Source organism: Eumetopias jubatus, unplaced genomic scaffold (genome assembly GCF_037043125.1).
Source record: "Eumetopias jubatus isolate StellerSeaLion01/CBP00866 unplaced genomic scaffold, mEumJub1_p1.0 scaffold_8, whole genome shotgun sequence".
Taxonomy (NCBI): domain Eukaryota; kingdom Metazoa; phylum Chordata; class Mammalia; order Carnivora; family Otariidae; genus Eumetopias; species Eumetopias jubatus.
The window spans coordinates 137,128,278-137,145,141 of record NW_028274814.1 but is presented as its reverse complement, the minus strand read 5'-3'; the positions used below and the strand labels follow the sequence as shown (position 1 = coordinate 137,145,141).

Here is a 16,864-nt window from a genome sequence, read left to right as displayed (position 1 = left end):
GGGACCTTTAAACGTACAGTGTACTTGAACACATACAACTGTCCCAACGGTGAGTTTATATGGTCCTTAAAAAAAAAAAAAAAAGGCAAACCCACAAACTGAAGAGAATTCTCAGCTGAAGGAGAAGCGTGTGTGAGGAAGGCAGGGCCTCTGCAGGAAGCGGCCAAGGGGAAATGTGACCCGATGTGCCGGTGGCAGATCCTCCCCCGGTGCGGCCTGCCGGGCTGTCCTCCGGCCCCGGAACGCTAGCACTTGGCAGGGCAGCCTGCTCCCCGGCTGGGTCGTCAGACCGCAGACGCGGCGGGCCCCCGGGGAGCCGCTTGGCCTGCCTGCTGAGCACGCTGCCCGGGAAGCTGCGGGGAAAGGTCACTGGCTGTGTGCACAGAGACCACAAGTTCACGGTAACGGAGGACGCGATCTGTCACGACGGCTTTGTGTCCCGTGAAAAGCAGGCTCCCTGGGGTCAGTCTCCTCGTTGCAAATGGAAGCTGAGCGGTCCAGCAGGCTTCCAGCAGGGGAAACAGCGGCGGTCTCGGTCCAAATGGAGAAGCGGGCTTCGCGAATTGAATTCGCTGCATTCAACGCAGAGGTGAGTGAAACACACATCCAACTCGGTTCCAGGCCCGAACACGCAGGGATTTACACGAGGATGCCAAGGCTCCCTGAGGCAGGGCGGTACTCTGTGGAGGCGTTTGTTAGCTTTCCGGGTTTCTTTTCCACCATCGCGGATGCCCTCAAGCTGCAGCTGTGAAAAACTACTTCCCACGACGAAACTCGCCTGGTTTCTGGTCTTTCGTGGGAAGCACTCTGTGAAGTGCTTCTGGCTCCATGCTCTCGTCTGCCCACCTAATCCCACCTGGGAGTGAACAGCCTTCTCATTTCCCCCCAGCGCCTCTGTTGTTCTCATTCCCCCTTGCGGAGGGGCCGCCTGTGCAAATGGCCCCCGCCCGCGTGCGCCGGACACCGCTGGGCCTGGCGTGCTTTAATGACGGGGCTGCTACCGGCGACCCAGGCAGGGCTGGGTGAGACATGCGCCCTTTCAAAAATGACTTCTTCAGGCTCTCCACTGGCACGGTAGATGAATTCTCAAAGGTCACAGTGTCTGAGAGAATTATTCAGGTTTTACTGTTCTTAATTTACAGTCTGGACATGACAGTGTTATAACATGGGCCTCTTATTTTGCCAAAGGCATAAATGTGAGCCTGTAAACAATAAAACATCAGAGGAGAAAGCGTACTTCCCCACGTTCCCAACTAATCAGAAAGGTAAAACTGTGCTGCTTCTTAAAAATTACCTGCAAAATCCCTGTAGTTCACACAGGCAATGGGGGCAAGACAGTCCCTGGGGGGGGGCGGGGGCAAGAGCTTGGCCCCAGGATGACAGGGGGCCTTGGTCTCAAGCTGCTCCCAAACCCAAGCTCACTTGGCAAAAACGTAAACAACAAATTACAGGCAGGACTGCAAGTGACGAGAACTCAGGCCCAGCTAGGAGAGGGAAAAATCCAGTAGTAAAATGCTACTGGGCACCATCTGCAGCCCTGGACATACCTACAGGAAGAATTCGAAGGAGGTTTAACTCACAAAAAAATTTTTTTTCACGTGACTAATTAAGTATATCCTGAAAATATTACTTTTGAGAGATACAAGGTATGTGCAGGAGAGTAACAGTCCCCCTAAGATGTCTGTGTTCTAATTCCTGGAACCTGTGACCATCACATAACATGACAAGGGGGAATTAAGGTCACAGACAGACCCGAGGTTGCTGATCTTCAAATAGAGTAGCGAGGCTGTCCAGGAGCGCCCAATGTACTCACGAGGGTCTGAGAAAGCACCGGGGAGACAAGAAGCAGAGAGAGAGAGACGGGAAAATGCTCTGCAGCTGGCTTGGAAAATGGATCACAGGATGGGGCTGTGAGCCACGGAACGCAGGCGCCCCTAGAAGCCGTAAGGCCAGGAAATGGATTCTCCCCTGGCGCCTCCAGAAGGAACACAGTGGTGCTGACACTGATTGTGTCAGTGAGGCCCATCAGGACTTCTGACCTCCAGGCCACAAGATGGTTGTTTTGTGTTGTTCTAAGCTCTAGGTTTGTGGTGATTTGTTAGAGTAGCGTCAGGCAGCTGGTATACTGTCTCATTAACGCTATTACCTCTAAAGAACACATTTTTCCTCTCTGCCTCAGTGTCCCCAATGTGCCACATGTTCCTTCCACGCCACCCACGTGCATTTAAAGGGCTCCAACCCCCGGAACTGTGGCTGTGGCACCCACCAGCGGGGTCCCCCCGCAGCACCGCGCCCTCCACCAGCGCCCGGGCTTCCCCTGGGGCTCTGCCGAGTACTTCCGGTGCACGGGAACCAGACGCAGAGGCTCCAGGAGCCTGGGAGGAAAAGCAATCAGGGCACTGTGTGATGGGACCTTCCGGCTCGCCGGTCCACATGGAAGAATGGGGCACCTTTAAATGTCCCGCCCCTTCCACACGGTCCTCTGGAAAAGCCAGCGTGGTACACAGAGCGGGGGGGGGGGGGGGGGGGAAGCAAATCATATCCACAATGCCTCTGAGTATTTGTCTTTAAAATTTATTGACGTGGTTTCCCACGAGGACTGCAAAGAACGGCCCGTTGACGCGGCAAGAAGGTGCATGGCCCCGAGTCCCGGGGCTCCCCCTGCAGGCTCTCGAGCATGCGTGTCAGCTACAGGAACCTGATCCCGGCTCCAAACTGGACACCGTCACATGTCCTAAAAAAGCAAAGGGCAGACAGTCAATGCTCACCCCCTGTCATCACAAGACCATACCGGGCACCTCTCTTCCTGCCTCCAGCACAACCATGGTGGGGGGTGGGGATCAACTCGGCCGCTCTGGGGGGCGCCCCGCCTCCACCCTCCTCGCCTGCCGCGGCCCCGCCCCCGAGCCCTGCACCTTCCTCCCCTGCTGGCTTCAGAACCAGCCTTGGGACGATAAAAACACGGTAACACGTGGGGACACAGATTCCCCCTTTACTGCTCCCTCCCCACTTCCTTTAAGGTCACCCAATTCTGTCCTAAGTAGCAAAAAGAAAAGGACCCAGGGGAGAAATGTTATGAATAATAAAACCCCTGAGAGGGAAAAAATAGCTTTGTGTGTATTTCTAAGGCTACCAGGCAAGCCTTTCTGTGCAGAGCAGAGCAGTGACAAGAGAGGCATCCTGGCTGGAAGCAACGGAGGTGGCTGTGGAAGGCACCTGGCAAAGCACAGCACGCAGTGGGGCTGGGGAGGACAGGCAGGCACAGAGGGCAGGGGGGATGGGAGGTAGAGACAGGAGGACAGAGGAGGGAGCAGGGAGGAGGGAGGAGGCAGAGCAGGGAGGGTGCAGAGGGCGGAAGACAGAGCAGGAGAAATGAGGAGGACGGAAAGGGAGCAGGGAGGGCGGCAGAACTTGGGCCAGCCCAGGCCCTGGAAGGGTTCCAGGGGCTTATGACCACAGCAGCATCCGCAGCCCGACAGGGGTCCCCCTGCCACTTCTCAGAGCCTGCTCCTGAGCCAGGAAAAGGAAGGGTGCAAAGAAGTCACGCTGCTTACAACACTGGTGACAAGCTGACGCTCTACAGGTTTTACTCTGTGGGTTTTCCTCCACGTGCTGCTGACAGACCACCGAGCCCATGTTCAGACAAGCAAGTAGGATGACTGGCAAGGCTCCAGTCCCAGCAGGAGGAGACAGGCCCCTCGGCCCGGACGGACACCAGAGCACCTACAGGCTCCTGTCCCCACGAAGGCCTAGGCCACAGCCTGGCCACCCCCCGGAATAAGAGTCCCTGGGCCACAGCCAGCACCTGTCCTGATTCCACAGTGGAGGTGGAGGGCAGACTCCCACGCCGGCCCACGCAACTCTGCCCACGTGGAGGCTGTGCCCAGGGGCCGGAGGGCTGCTAGACGTGGGACAGAGGGGCCTGGCCCGGGGACATCAACGCCAGGAGGCCTAAGCCTCACGGAAAAATGGCATCCTGAATCCCAAAGAGCAGCTGACAGTGCATTTGCGGAACAGAGCATCTTTGCAAGTTGTGGACAATTTCCAGAAAAAACTGGACAAGAATGGCTCCTTCAGGGGTGCCTGGCTGGCTCAGTCAGCGGAGCACGTGATCTTGATCTTGGGGTTGTGAGTTCAAGCTCCACACTGGGTGTAGAGATTAAAAGTTAAAAAAAAAAAAAAAAAAGGAAAAGAAAGAATCACTCCTACATTCAGAGGAAAGTTGATAATTTTATCGTCATAACACCTGTGCTCTTGCCCAATCTCAGGGTTTATAGCGGAATGAAAACCAGCAGGAAATTTTTCTTTTTCAACCTATGAGTGAGGGAACAAAACCCCCGATCTATTAAGAGATTCGAGGCAGACCACTGTCCCCATCGCTAGGACCCCCTGCAGGACTGAGGTGCGAACTGGGCCAATGGCATTAGCAGGAGTGCCCTAGCCAGAAGGGACAGTGGCAGGCCCTTGGGGACCGACAGTAAAGCACACCAATGTCCTTAGAAAGGCAAAGACCTACAACCAAAGCCAGGGCTGCATTTGTACGAGTTCTGTTCGAATCGAAATGATTTGTTTCTTTCCTTTACACCATTGGGTCCATAACAGGGGTCCATGCCTACACTCACTCCTAAGAAAAATGCCTGAAAATAAGCCACGGGACAAAATGTCCGTCAGGCCCTGGCTTCTGTGATTCAGGAACAAGCAGGCATTCCGACAAAGGCTCATTGGCTCAAACCCTAAGTAGATGAAACGCGCCACGTGCACGGGCTGGGGTTCAGAGACCGTAGGATCACAGGGAAGAGAAGGTGCCCCCTACTATACAACAGTGTCTCAGAGGGACACGAGGCCCGTGCCACTGAGGCAGTGTCACCGAAACATCTATCCTTCTGTCGTGTGGCCACCTCAGAATCCGGTCGTCCGGGTCCCCCCGGGGTCCCCTCCCCCCAGCAGGCCTGGCTGTGTGCACCCTAGAGGCCCCTGCCAGCACTCCACTGCTTCCCACTCAGCACCAGGAGGGCCCCCATCGGGGTTTCGATGAGGGTCACGCCGGCACCCTCCCTCTACTAAGCCCTCAGACCCTGAGCTCCGTCCCCCAGCAGTCACGCGGGGACGCCAGGTGCCAGCCGGGGAACGCGGCCATGGATAAGGCAGACAAGGGCCAGCACTCAAAGACCTCGGCATGTGCCCGAAGTGAAAAGGCCAGAGTGGATGGAAGAGGAGAGTGGCCGGGACCAAGTGCCTCCCCGCACCTCCCTTCTCCTACAGGATGACAGTCCGCGCGCCCCTGGCATTCTGGGCTTGTGCACCTGGGCTCGGCTGCTCTGCGGCCTGGAGTGCCCTCTCGTGCAAGTCCCCAGCCCTCCAAGTCAGGAAGCTCCAGCCCAGAAACCACCTCCCCCAGCAAGCCCTTGCACGCCCTCCGGAGATGAGCCTCTTTCTCATCTCCCCCTTCCTAGAGATGAGCGGCTCTCAGGAGCCCGCCTCCTTCACCCCTGTGTCTGTAGGGGCCGCCCTTCGTGAGCCCGGAGCGACAGAACACTGTCAGGTCTCAGACAACGGTGCCTGCTGTAAGTCACCTCCAGTACGAAATTTAGCCAACATTTCAAAGCTATTTCTGTTTGTGTAAAGGTCTGAAATTCTAATTAGAGAGCGTCTGCTTTAAGAGTGGGGGGAAGTCTACAGGTGATTCACACACACATAATCCTCTGTCCTGCTACTGCCTAATTTCAGAAATGAAGATCAAATTCTCACAATATCACCCAAACTTCACAAAATTCCCAGTTTGATGATGAAGCTTCAAACAAAGCCACACACAGAGTAAAAGCAAGCTTCACATTCAAGGGTAACCAGACTGACCCTGCGCAGGGGGCACTGGGCACAAAAAGCACTTGCTGTAAGCAGCACAATCGGGGGTCACAAGGCAGAGCCATCGCCCGACTAGAGGAGCAGAGGCGCTTCCTTATGTTCTGGCCTTTAAATATCGTGCGCACAGCATGCTTCCTCCTTCTAGAAGAAACCACATTTGAAATTCATCTCTGAAACAGATTTTTCCAATTTACAGAGAGGCAAAGCTGAAAGGTGAACGGAAGCAAGCATTCTCTGTAAAGATTCTATGAATAGCGGAAAAGACGCGGGGCTCCTGAGCGGGGTGAGGGATCCTCGGAGCACAGCGACATCCAGTGGCCTCGAGCAACACTGCAACCACGGTGAGGACAGCCCACGGGCTGAGCTGAAGGACAGGAGGCCCACAGCCCCAGGGACTTGCCCCAAGTCACATGGGGGGGAGGGGACACAGACACGGCAGGGCTGGCCCCGGGGGCCCATATCTGCGGCTCTCTCGAAACCAGATGAGGGGGAGCGCAGTCAGTTCTTGGTGGCTGATGGTCGTTCGGTGACACAGACAATACAGCTACAGCTAAAAGCCACCTTCACTTCTGGTTTTCTTTGTAATAAAAAAATATTTAGAATCTATTTACTTACATAATTTGCACTAATATTAACACAGTTAATCCAAACTGATCGATCACGGAAACAACCTATACAATCTCTGAGATGGGAAAGTGCGTATACAATTCAAGTTTGAATAAGCCCTTCCAAGAAGGTGAGCAAGGAGGAGATGATTTTTATCTTGCTGCGGTTAATACTTGGGGTGCAGCGAGAGCAGGGTGGGGACGAAAGGAGCACCGCGCCTCCATGTCTGGGCTCTCAGAAGAGGGAGATGCTGCTGTTGGTGCTCTGCGCTTGCGCGGTGTTGATGCAGAAGGAAAGGCGCACGCTTTGGCCTCAGGCAGGCCTGGTCCTGCTGCTGAGCTGACCTCAGACCCTGCCAAGGCTGCTGTCCTTGTCTGTGAAAGGGGTAACGCCCTCCCCTGCACAGAGCTGCTGGGAGGCTTCCATAATCACATCAAGTGCTTAGCCGGGCGTCTCACACAAGGTAAACGTTCAATAAATGCCAATGATTGCCTTCCCTCCACAAAACGTTATAATTGTTCTCAGAAGAGACACAGAGTCGGTCTCCCTCGGAGCGTGGTTGGTCCACAAGCATCAGCCTCACCAAGGGAGGGCGTCAGGAATGCGGCGTCCCGGGGCCACCCCACACCTGGAAGTGTCTGCCTTTACCAGAGTCCCCAGGGGAGTCAGAGGCACATGACAATTTAAGACACGCAGGCTTAGGGGGCTGCAGCACCCACATCTGACTTCATCCTGGTGTTGGTGTGGGCTCAACACCTGCCCCTCCGGTGCTCCCAATTAGAACCTGGGCGTTAAGCCAGGGGGACCCACATTCTCACCTGCGGTGGGAACACGGCTTTGCAGAACACAGCCTGCAAGACTATGCTCATGGACCTGAAACTGTAAATGTGTGGGGAATCTGCTAAAAAGTTACCTAATGCTCAAACCTTGCTCTAGGAGAAAAATGCCCATATTCACATTTCATTATCTCTGAAACCAGCAGACAAAATCCCATCTGTAGCGTGTCTTAAACACAGCCAGGGGCAGCCAATGCATAAGCGGAGGGAAAATGTCTCCAAAGGGAACATGCTTTGCTTCCTACGTGAAAAGGGCCACAGTGAGTCCTCCAGGAGCAACAACGTGAGCAGGAACCGACACTTACTGACAAAACACTGAGCACTGTTCCCAGTGCTTCACGGGCATGAATTCATTCAGGCATGGTCACAAGCACCCATTCTCTATGCAGGAAAACTAAGACCCAGAGAGGTTAGGTCACTGGCCCTGGGTCACACAGCCACAGAGTGGCTGAGCCGGGATCCAAGCCTGGATAGCTGGGCTCCCGCACAGACAGCCTGTGCAACCAAACCCTTTCCGGCGCTGGCTGTATGCGGAGAACGGGCATGGGGTGGATGTGAGTTAACAGCGATCAGAGGAGGGGCTGGCTGCAGGGGTGCTGACATCCCTGGGGGCCAGGGCAGCCCCGCAGCCAGAATCAGCCTCCCAGGTAGAGACTGAGGGGCAGATGCTAGTGACTGGAAAACCGCAAGGGATCTGGATGACCGATCCCGAGCTGCACCGAAGAACTGGTGCTTTCTTAAAAGCCTGCTAACGTGGCAAACCCCATAAAAAGCACCACCACCTACCACACTGAAGTAGAAGACGGTGGGAGGAAAGCCAGTACAGTTTTTCCTTAAACGAGGACAAACTCCAACGTCACGCCGGAGACTCGGGTTATGACTCAGCACCACCACTTGGTGGCCACATTAAGTGTAGACAGAACGCCAAAAAGAAAAAAATACAGCCCAGAGTCCTGAATGCATTAGCGCGAAAATAACAAGAGAGAATACAGACAGTGCTATGGGCGGAATGCTGGTGCCCCCCCAGAGTTCAGATGTTAAAGCCCTAACCGTGAGATGGTATTCAGAAGTGAGGCCTTCGGGGGTTCAGTAGGTTTAGATGAGATGACGTTATGAAGGTGGGGTCCCCACGGCGGGGTTGGTGTCCTTATAAGAAGAGACATCAGGGAGCTAGCTTGCTCTCTCTTTGCCACGTGAAGACACAGAAGGAAGGGTTCCACCCACAAGCCAGGAAGAGAGCCCTCAACCAGGAACAGAACCGGCCAGGACCCTGATCCTGGACTTCGAGCCTCCAGGACCGTGAGACACAAATGTCTGTAGTTCAGGTCCCCAGTCCGCGGTGTTTTGTTAGAGCAGCCCCACCTAATACAGACCAAGACCCTACTTCTGGATTTCTCAAAATGTATACAGTGGATACCAATATAAACCAAGAAATGGAATTTCTATAACCGTAAGTGACCTCATGCCATGTCCACCCACATAATATTTAGCAAATCTTGCTCAGTAAGAGGACTGGTGGAGAAAGGCCAAGATGGCAGGTTCCTCTGCCCCCAAGAGCAGGCTCTGGAGAACGAGCCCCCTGTGGCCAGGAGCAAAGCCTTGTCTCCTCCAACTCGAGTTCCTGGCCTGCAAAGTCACCCACCAGGAATACCTCATTCCATTTTTAACAAGCAAGATCAAAAATGCCTCCTCAATTCCTCCAGCCGGACCCATGGAGGGGCCCCCACTACTTGGCAACGGTGAATGCAAAGAGAATGAGGTGGGGGAACACGTCACATTTTTCCTCCAAACTGGATGGAGAAAAACCCAATGAAGGAAAATTTATTTTCATTCTTTTGCTAGCTATTGAATTTCTCCTCAAATCTTGACTCTTAAAAGCCACTGACAAAAATGATTAACCATGTCCGCAATGAAACAAAATTGCTGGACGATGCAACATAATTGGGGGAAGAACCCCTAGCACCTACCTGTCACCCTTCTGCATGCCCATGGGAACACAGTAATTCAGCTCCAGCCGGGCGATGTTGCCAAGCCTGAGGACGATGCCGGCACCATAAGACCAGCGGATGCACTCGGCCAGCTTCCGGATATGAGCCTTGGGGCCCTCCCCTGAAGAGAGAGAAGGGGACGTGACCAACACTGTGCAGCCCCTCACAGAGCTGTCCTCACACAAGCCCCGGTTCTCCTTCTTGCTGTGTGGACTTTGGTGACATTTATAGCCAGGCCTGGGTATTCAAAGAGAATGCATCATGTGGGATTAGGACCAAAATCAAGGGAGGGCTCAGGAGTAGACTTACTACTCACTGCACCAGAAGCCATTCTCCGCGCCTGGCCCATTCTGTCCCCTTTGCCCAGAACGGCATTTCCCCCGCACCCAGCCACCCAGGAAGCCCGGCTCTACACCCCAGGCTGAGGGGCTTGTCTTCTGTAAAGCGCTCCAGACACCTCTTCGTGAAGAGGTGCATCCCTGGCTGGATGCATCTGCTGTGAGTTTCCTCTGGCCCCGAGCCCCTTGCAGGAGAGGCAAACCCAACTCAGCTCGGGGGTCATAATGAGCAGCAGAGAGCAGGTGCCCCAGAAATGTTTGCCGAGAATAAGTAGATCTTCACAAGACAGCATTCGATGACGCTCTTTCATGTGTGTTTCATTCAACAACTTTACTCTGAGCACTGTTATCAGGCGCTGTAGGAATTTTTTTAAAGTGAGGCCCAGTCTCTAATCGTAAAGATAATCTAACCAAAAGGCAGCTACTGAGGTGCCGTGCTTTAAACACGAGGGCAACCGCGTCCTGACGGTCTCGAGGCAGCCCGGGCCTTACCGTAGTTGAGGTTGCAGAGGTTCCCCGCGTTGAGGAAGAAGTGTGTTCTGAAGAGCTCCCCGAAGCCACCCTGGCCTGGCCGGAAGGGCAGTGGGGTGTACACGTGCAGGCCGCTAGCCCAGTACGCCTCTCCACCCAGGTAGTCGCCTAGTCAGGGGACGGGGCAGAAGAAGACAGAGACTCACGGATTCGGAATCACATGGAAGTCTCTACAGGCGAGACACGGGCCATGTGCAGAACACCCAGCACTCAGGCTCTGTGAGTGGTGGCCCGTCCAACTCCCGGTGTTGGCCTCACTTTGAAGTCTTGCTTTTTCGCCTGGTTTATCTTATAAGCTTTAACTGGGGGGAAAAAAAGGCTAGTGTAGTTTAGAAAAGAATGAAATCAGAAATTTATCAAACCGTACAATGGCTGGAATAAAACAACTGAACTCATGGGCGTCACCTTGTCCATGACTGCAGATGACCGGATTGCGGCTGCCTGGCAAATCAGACAGCTTCCTCGGCAACAACTTCAAGGCCATGAGACAGGAGACAGAGTGCAGAATGGGCCTCTGCAGTTTCTGGAAAGGGCTGTATATGCTATTAATCAAAAGGCACACAACGTCTACTGCCCGCCGGGTAAGGAAGCAGTGTCCCAGCTCAATGTGTCCAGGGAAGAGACGCGTTTTTGGAAAGTTCATGACCACTTAGGGTTTATCTGTTTTTGCCCAAGGTTACTTTTTGCCAAAATTCAAGACTATCTGCTGAGAGTACATAAATGCATTATTTCTAAAAAATGCTCCTATCCATTCCATTTTAACTACAAAGAGCTATAACATTAGGGTGGCTCAGTCGTTAAGCATCTGCCTTTGGCTCAGGTCATGATCCCAGGGTGCTGGGATCGAGCCCCGCATCGGGCTCCCTGTTCTGCAGGAAGCCTACTTCTCCCTCTCCCACTCCCCCTGCTTGTGTTCCCTCTCTGCTGTGTCTCTCTCTCTGTCAAATAAATAAATAAAATCTTAAAAAAATAAAAATAAAAAAAAGCAACAAAGAGAACGAATAAAAATAGCCCTGAATGTTTATACTTTGTTGCAAAATACTATTTATAAAGTGTCTTAGTATTCCTTAATACAAAATGATGGATCATAACAAAGAACAGTGAGTTGTATCCAAGATTAACTTCAAGGAATAACCTGCTTGTTCACCTCAAGACCAGCCATCTCATCAATCTCTGCTTTAGTAGCGAAGTTCTAGGGGGAACAGAAATGGACAAGTAACAGGAGGTCAGCTGTGTTTGCTTTTCATTTCCCAGTAATTACACACCTCTTAAATAACCTTATTAAATAAAATAATTATTTATTATATCTGGTCACAAAAGTAATGCATTCATTGTAGAAAATCTGATAAGTAAAGGGAAGTAGAAAAAAAGGAAAATATCCTTTAATTTTTCCTATTCAGAGATAATCAGCTAACATCCCGGTGCCCTTCATCCAGTGAACTGTGATGAATAATTGAGAAAAAAAAAATTGAGTCATCGCATACATTCATAGATATATACCTCAGTCCTGCTTTAAAAAAGCTGGTTTAACAGTTTAATATGTCTTAAGCACTTTCATCTAATACTTTCTATTGTTTGGAAATGTGATTTAAATTCTTTTTAAAAGATTTTATCTATTTATTTGTCAGAGAGAGAGAGAGCACAAGCAGGAGGAGCTACAGGCAGAGGGAGAAGCAGACTCCCCACTGAGCAAGGAGCCTGACGTGGGACTCAATCCCAGGACCCCAGGATCATGACCTGAGCCGAAGGCAGACGCTTAACCGACTGAGCCACCCAGGCGTCCCTGGAAATGTCATTTAGATGCCTGAATAAACAAATGGGTACCACACTTACCTAATCCTTGTCTACTGTCATACTGGTGTCTAATTTCTTGTGACAGACATTAGTCTGTCGTGAGTCTCCTTAAACACACAAATATTTAAAACCTTGTCTAGCAGTATAATCTATGTACAGAAAAGTATACACACATCCTAAGTACACTGCTCAGTAAATTTCCCTCCAGGGAACACACACCCGTATAACAAGCACCCAGACTGAGACTCAGGCACAGGGCAGCCCCCCAAAGACTCTGCTCTCCTTGCTAACCACTCCCCTGCTGGCCAACAGCACAAACCATTCTAGCCCCTCTCAAAACGTTACTACATGGACAGAATCACACTTGACTAGTATTTTGCAACAAAGTATAAACCCTTCCTCCGGGTCTGGCCTTGCTGTTGCTGGTCCTGCACCTTTCTGAGGCTCATTCATGCCATATTCAGCCAGCGGCTCTAACTCACTCACCCTGCTCTACAGAACAGTCCACAGTGTGAAGATACCACTATTTATTTGCCCATTCTATGTTGATGGGCATTTGGGTTTCTAGGTTTCAGTTTGGAGCTATTATTATTAGTGCTCACATATTTTAGGCTCCTGATATACACTGTCAAATTGCTTTCACTAAAAGTGATGCAATTTACATTCCTGGCCATAGTATCTCACTGATGGCCTAATAGGGTACTAACTGGAACATCATTGTGTTTTAATTTTCAGGCACATGATAGACTCCTAACCTTCCATACAGTCACTATATAATACTTCCTTACCAGGAAAAAAGAATAAAACTATCCCTAATATGTTACTTCTCTTTAAAAAAATCACATACTAATAAAGCACTCTAAAAATAAGTGACAAGAAATATGTATTATGTAAAAAATTTATGCACAGGGCAGTCATTATCTATAGTAATAAAAAATGGAGACAACAGAGATGTTAAAAGAACAGTTCAGAAAATCGGGACAGAATATTTTATAATGGAATGGTGTGGAAACATTTAAATGATGTTTTTGAAGATTTTAAAAACATGTGGAAATGCCTCGGATAGAATGTCAAGTATCAGAGAGTGATCCAGGAAACAGGAATGATTGAAACAGGCTTTCCAGAGGGCAACATAAAGCTTCAAAATGTTCAAAATCCTTTGATCTAGGGATTCTACACCTAGAATGTTACATTATAAAGTAAAATTCAGAGATGAGCACAAAGACTCATTAGGTTATTCACAGATATACTATTTTCTAATCATAGAAAAAAGAAAGCCTAGACGTCTGACACTTGGAATTTGGTTTAAGAAATGCCACTTTGGCAACAAGATGAAATACGCAGCCGTGGAAAATGACAGTTTTCTCTCTCCGATCCACTGCTGGCAGGGATGCACAACAGTACGGCCTTTTTGGAAGATGGCCTGGCACTCTCCTACAAAGATGATACAACTTTATCATACGATCCAGCAACTGCTCTAATTGCTGATTCCCCCAATGAGTTTGAAACTTTACGTCCAAACAAAAACCTGCACATGAATGTTTTATCAGCTTTACTCATGACTGCCAAAAATTGTATGTCCACAACCAAGACGTCCTTCCCTAGGAGGCGTATATGGATAAGCAGACAGCAGCACCAGTCACATGACGGAATACTGTTCAGCGATATAGAAACATGAGCCACCGTGCTGACAGGTAAGGAGGAACCTTACATCTGTGTTGCTCAGAGAGGCCAGGCTGAAAGGTGCGCATGCCGTCGGGTTCTGACTATGTGATACTCTGGAAAAGGCAGGACCGGGGAGAGAGGACGCAGCTCGGGGTTGTCAGGCAGAGCTCGGGGGAGGGAGGGAGGCAGAGCGCAGGGAGTTTGGAGGGCACTGGAATGGTAGGTCCGGGCCACATGCATATGCCAGACCCCACAGAACCGCAGAGCACAGAGGGAGCCCGAGCATGAATTGTGGGATACGGTTTGTAATAATGCCCCAATACTGGCTCACAACTGCAACCAGCGCCCCTCACTAACGCAAGACGCCGATCGACGACGACACTAGGGCAGTGTGCCCGGAAACTCGGTGCTCGCAGCCCAGCTTTTTCTGTACACCTGAAACTGCTCTCACAACCAGTCTATTAATTTAGCCAAGTTACAGTAGGTGAAGAAGATGAAATAAACTGTCGTTAAAAACGATGAAGCACTCATTCCTAGAAAAATCTTCTTCGCTTGCGTGACTGAGGGCAGTGGGAGAAGCAGCAGATGAGGACACAGCAGGTAAACAGACCAAACGTGAGCTCGGAGGCGGGCTTTGCTGAAACAACAAACACTCCCATGGATCCTCGCATCAGCGCTGGGCAGCAAGATGTGCCCAGCATTTTTTGCTTAGATACATTGTCTCATTTTTCTACAGTTCCCTCAACAGGTATGTATCTGTCCGTGCCTGCTGTGTGATAAATGCTGTGTTAGGTGCTAATTCCGGGGCGGTGAAATTCGAACATCTATTACTGTGGTAACTGAAACAAGCATAGTTACCCTTGAACAGGAGGCTGTGAACCGGGCAAGCCCACTTACACGCGAATTTTCCATCAGTACGGTTCTGTAAATGTGTTTTCTCCTTATGATTTTTTTAAGAACACATTCTTCTTCTCCAGCTCACCTCATCATAAGAATACAGTATGATACATTCAACCTACAAAACTGGTGTTAAACTGTTTATGTTACTGGTGAGGCTTCTGGGAGGCGTCCCTAACCTCCTCCCCGCTCCGTTGTTCAAGGGTCTAGTGTACATGCTTTCACAAATGAGATGTGACCCTAATCTTGCCTTGGCGGTCTTACAGGGAAAGACTCACCTTCACTCTGCGGCCCAACGCTATGCATGCTGAACCCACGCACACTGGTTGGTCCTCCGAGGTAAAACCTACAACAGAATGGCAGATGTCAGAAGAAAACCACCAGGTGGAAACCTACAAAATACAGTGAAAGTGCAGAAAACACACAAGTGAGGCTCACGTTTGGCACTGGATTGTCACCGACACTGTCCCACGGCAAAACTTTTAAGAATCGGGAGGATGCACTGGAGTACGGTGACTTTCATAAAAATCTAAACCAAAATCTAAACACTTCAAACTTCTGGGGATGTAAGTGAGATAAAAGGCACAACTAAAGACCCTTCTTTAGAAAAGAAGGACATGGGGACTGTCCATTATACAGGAATTATCTGCTGTCCATGAGAATTCATTATGTAACAGCTCTGTTGCAAAACAGCCTCCTATGTGTTCACATGCAATGTTAAGTTAAAAAAAAGGCAAGATAAAAATTATGTAACAGTATGAGCTCAATTTTACAAAAAGAGGAAAATACTAGAAAAAAAGACCAAAATAGAATTATTGTTACTCTGAATTTTTTTTGTATTTTCTACACTGATTGTATAATTAGAAAAAAATTATTACAATTAAAAAAATGAATTCCTCTCGTATTCCTAATAGACTGGGTTACCACACTCTCTAGAATGCTCTCTGAACAAAATTAAAGGCGTGAATTAAAAATTACTTAGAAACCCCATCCACTTGCTGGGAAACCTAACACCTTATCAGAAGCCAACTCTAGGCCATGCTGAGTACAGGATAATGAAGGAAAATGACGAGGGGAGTGGTGTGTAATCCTTACAGTGGGGCCGCACAAGGCCAGCAGCTGTCCCTGCCCCCCTGCCCCTGCCGACCCACGAAGCCACAGCCGGCTGCGAGGAGCAGTCCACACGCCTGGAACAGTGCAGAGGGAACAGGGCGCGGTCTCTCCCATTTTCCTACCACATAAAGCCTCAATGAATGTATTCATTTGAACTTGAGTTTAAAAGTCTATAAATGTGGTTTTGACATTTGGGATTTCTAAGCAACACCTTTCTGAATGCCCCATTAACATTACGGAAACAAAGAGCAAGCTCCATTTACTTTTTTTAAAAAATGATAAATCACACATACTCTTTGGAAATAATTAAAATGATCCAGGAAGCACAAAAAGCAAGAAGACCTCTCCCCCAACCCCCCAACCCCCGCCCACCACATTCTGATCTCCAGAGCTGTCTGCTATCACTGGGTTGGTGGCTGACCTTCTAGACCCCTGGTGCTATCCATGCAAACACAGATGTGCACACGGGAGCTTCTGCCCTGATTCGAGAGCAATCTGCTCAATGTGAGCGCATGACAATTTGAACTTGTAGACATCTACCTCATTCTTTTTCATCATTACAGTCTCTTCAGAATGCCTGTATTTGAATTTAGTAATTTCTATACTGGCAGTTTTCAAATTTTTGCTATTCTCAACAATGCTACAATGGACATCCTTGTACATAAATCTCTGTACATTTATAAACGTATTTCTGCAAATTAAATTCAGAGAGATGAAAGTGATAGGTCCTAGAGCTTACAAATTAAAAATTTTTATACTTCCAAACTGTCTCCCATAAACTAGGCTAAACTAGTTTAAACTAAAACATTTTAACTAATGCAAGGTTAAAAAAAAAAGTTTCTTGCCCTCAAGAACAATTATTAGCATTTCAAAGCCAACAAGCACGATTTCATACTCTGCTGATAGGAGTATAAATTGCTATAAGTTTTCTAAAAAGCAGTCTCCAGCAACATTTTTGATAAGCTTTAAAAAATGTTCATATTCTTTTGAGACAGTACTTCCACATTTAGGAATCTCTCCTCAGAAAATAAAATGAACAAACCTTTACAGAGTCACGTTTACAGGGTTACTTAGATGCAAATAATGAAAAATTAAAATGCAGCTCTTGAACCATTTCTCATGACTTGGTGAATGGGTTTACTCTGTATTTTTTAAAAACATTTTAGGGGAGAACACAGGGGCGCCTGGATGGCTCAGCGGGTGGAGCATGTGACTCTTGATCTAAGGTTTGTGG

At 49.6% G+C, this 16,864-nt stretch overlaps 1 protein-coding gene across 1 annotated transcript in view; it reads right to left on the bottom strand.

Moving 5' to 3' along the window:
- Nucleotides 1-2,554: 2,554 nt before the first annotated feature.
- The window catches only part of SAMM50 (SAMM50 sorting and assembly machinery component), a 34,496-nt gene continuing 20,186 nt past the window's right edge, over nt 2,555-16,864 (bottom strand). The window contains exons 12-15 of the mRNA XM_028115509.1: nt 14,796-14,863; nt 10,123-10,269; nt 9,272-9,413; nt 2,555-2,734 (exon numbers count right to left, since the gene is read on the bottom strand). Coding sequence (XP_027971310.1) covers nt 2,689-2,734; nt 9,272-9,413; nt 10,123-10,269; nt 14,796-14,863 — 403 coding nt within the window. The 3' untranslated portion in view covers nt 2,555-2,688. The remainder of the gene's footprint in view (nt 2,735-9,271; nt 9,414-10,122; nt 10,270-14,795; nt 14,864-16,864) is intronic.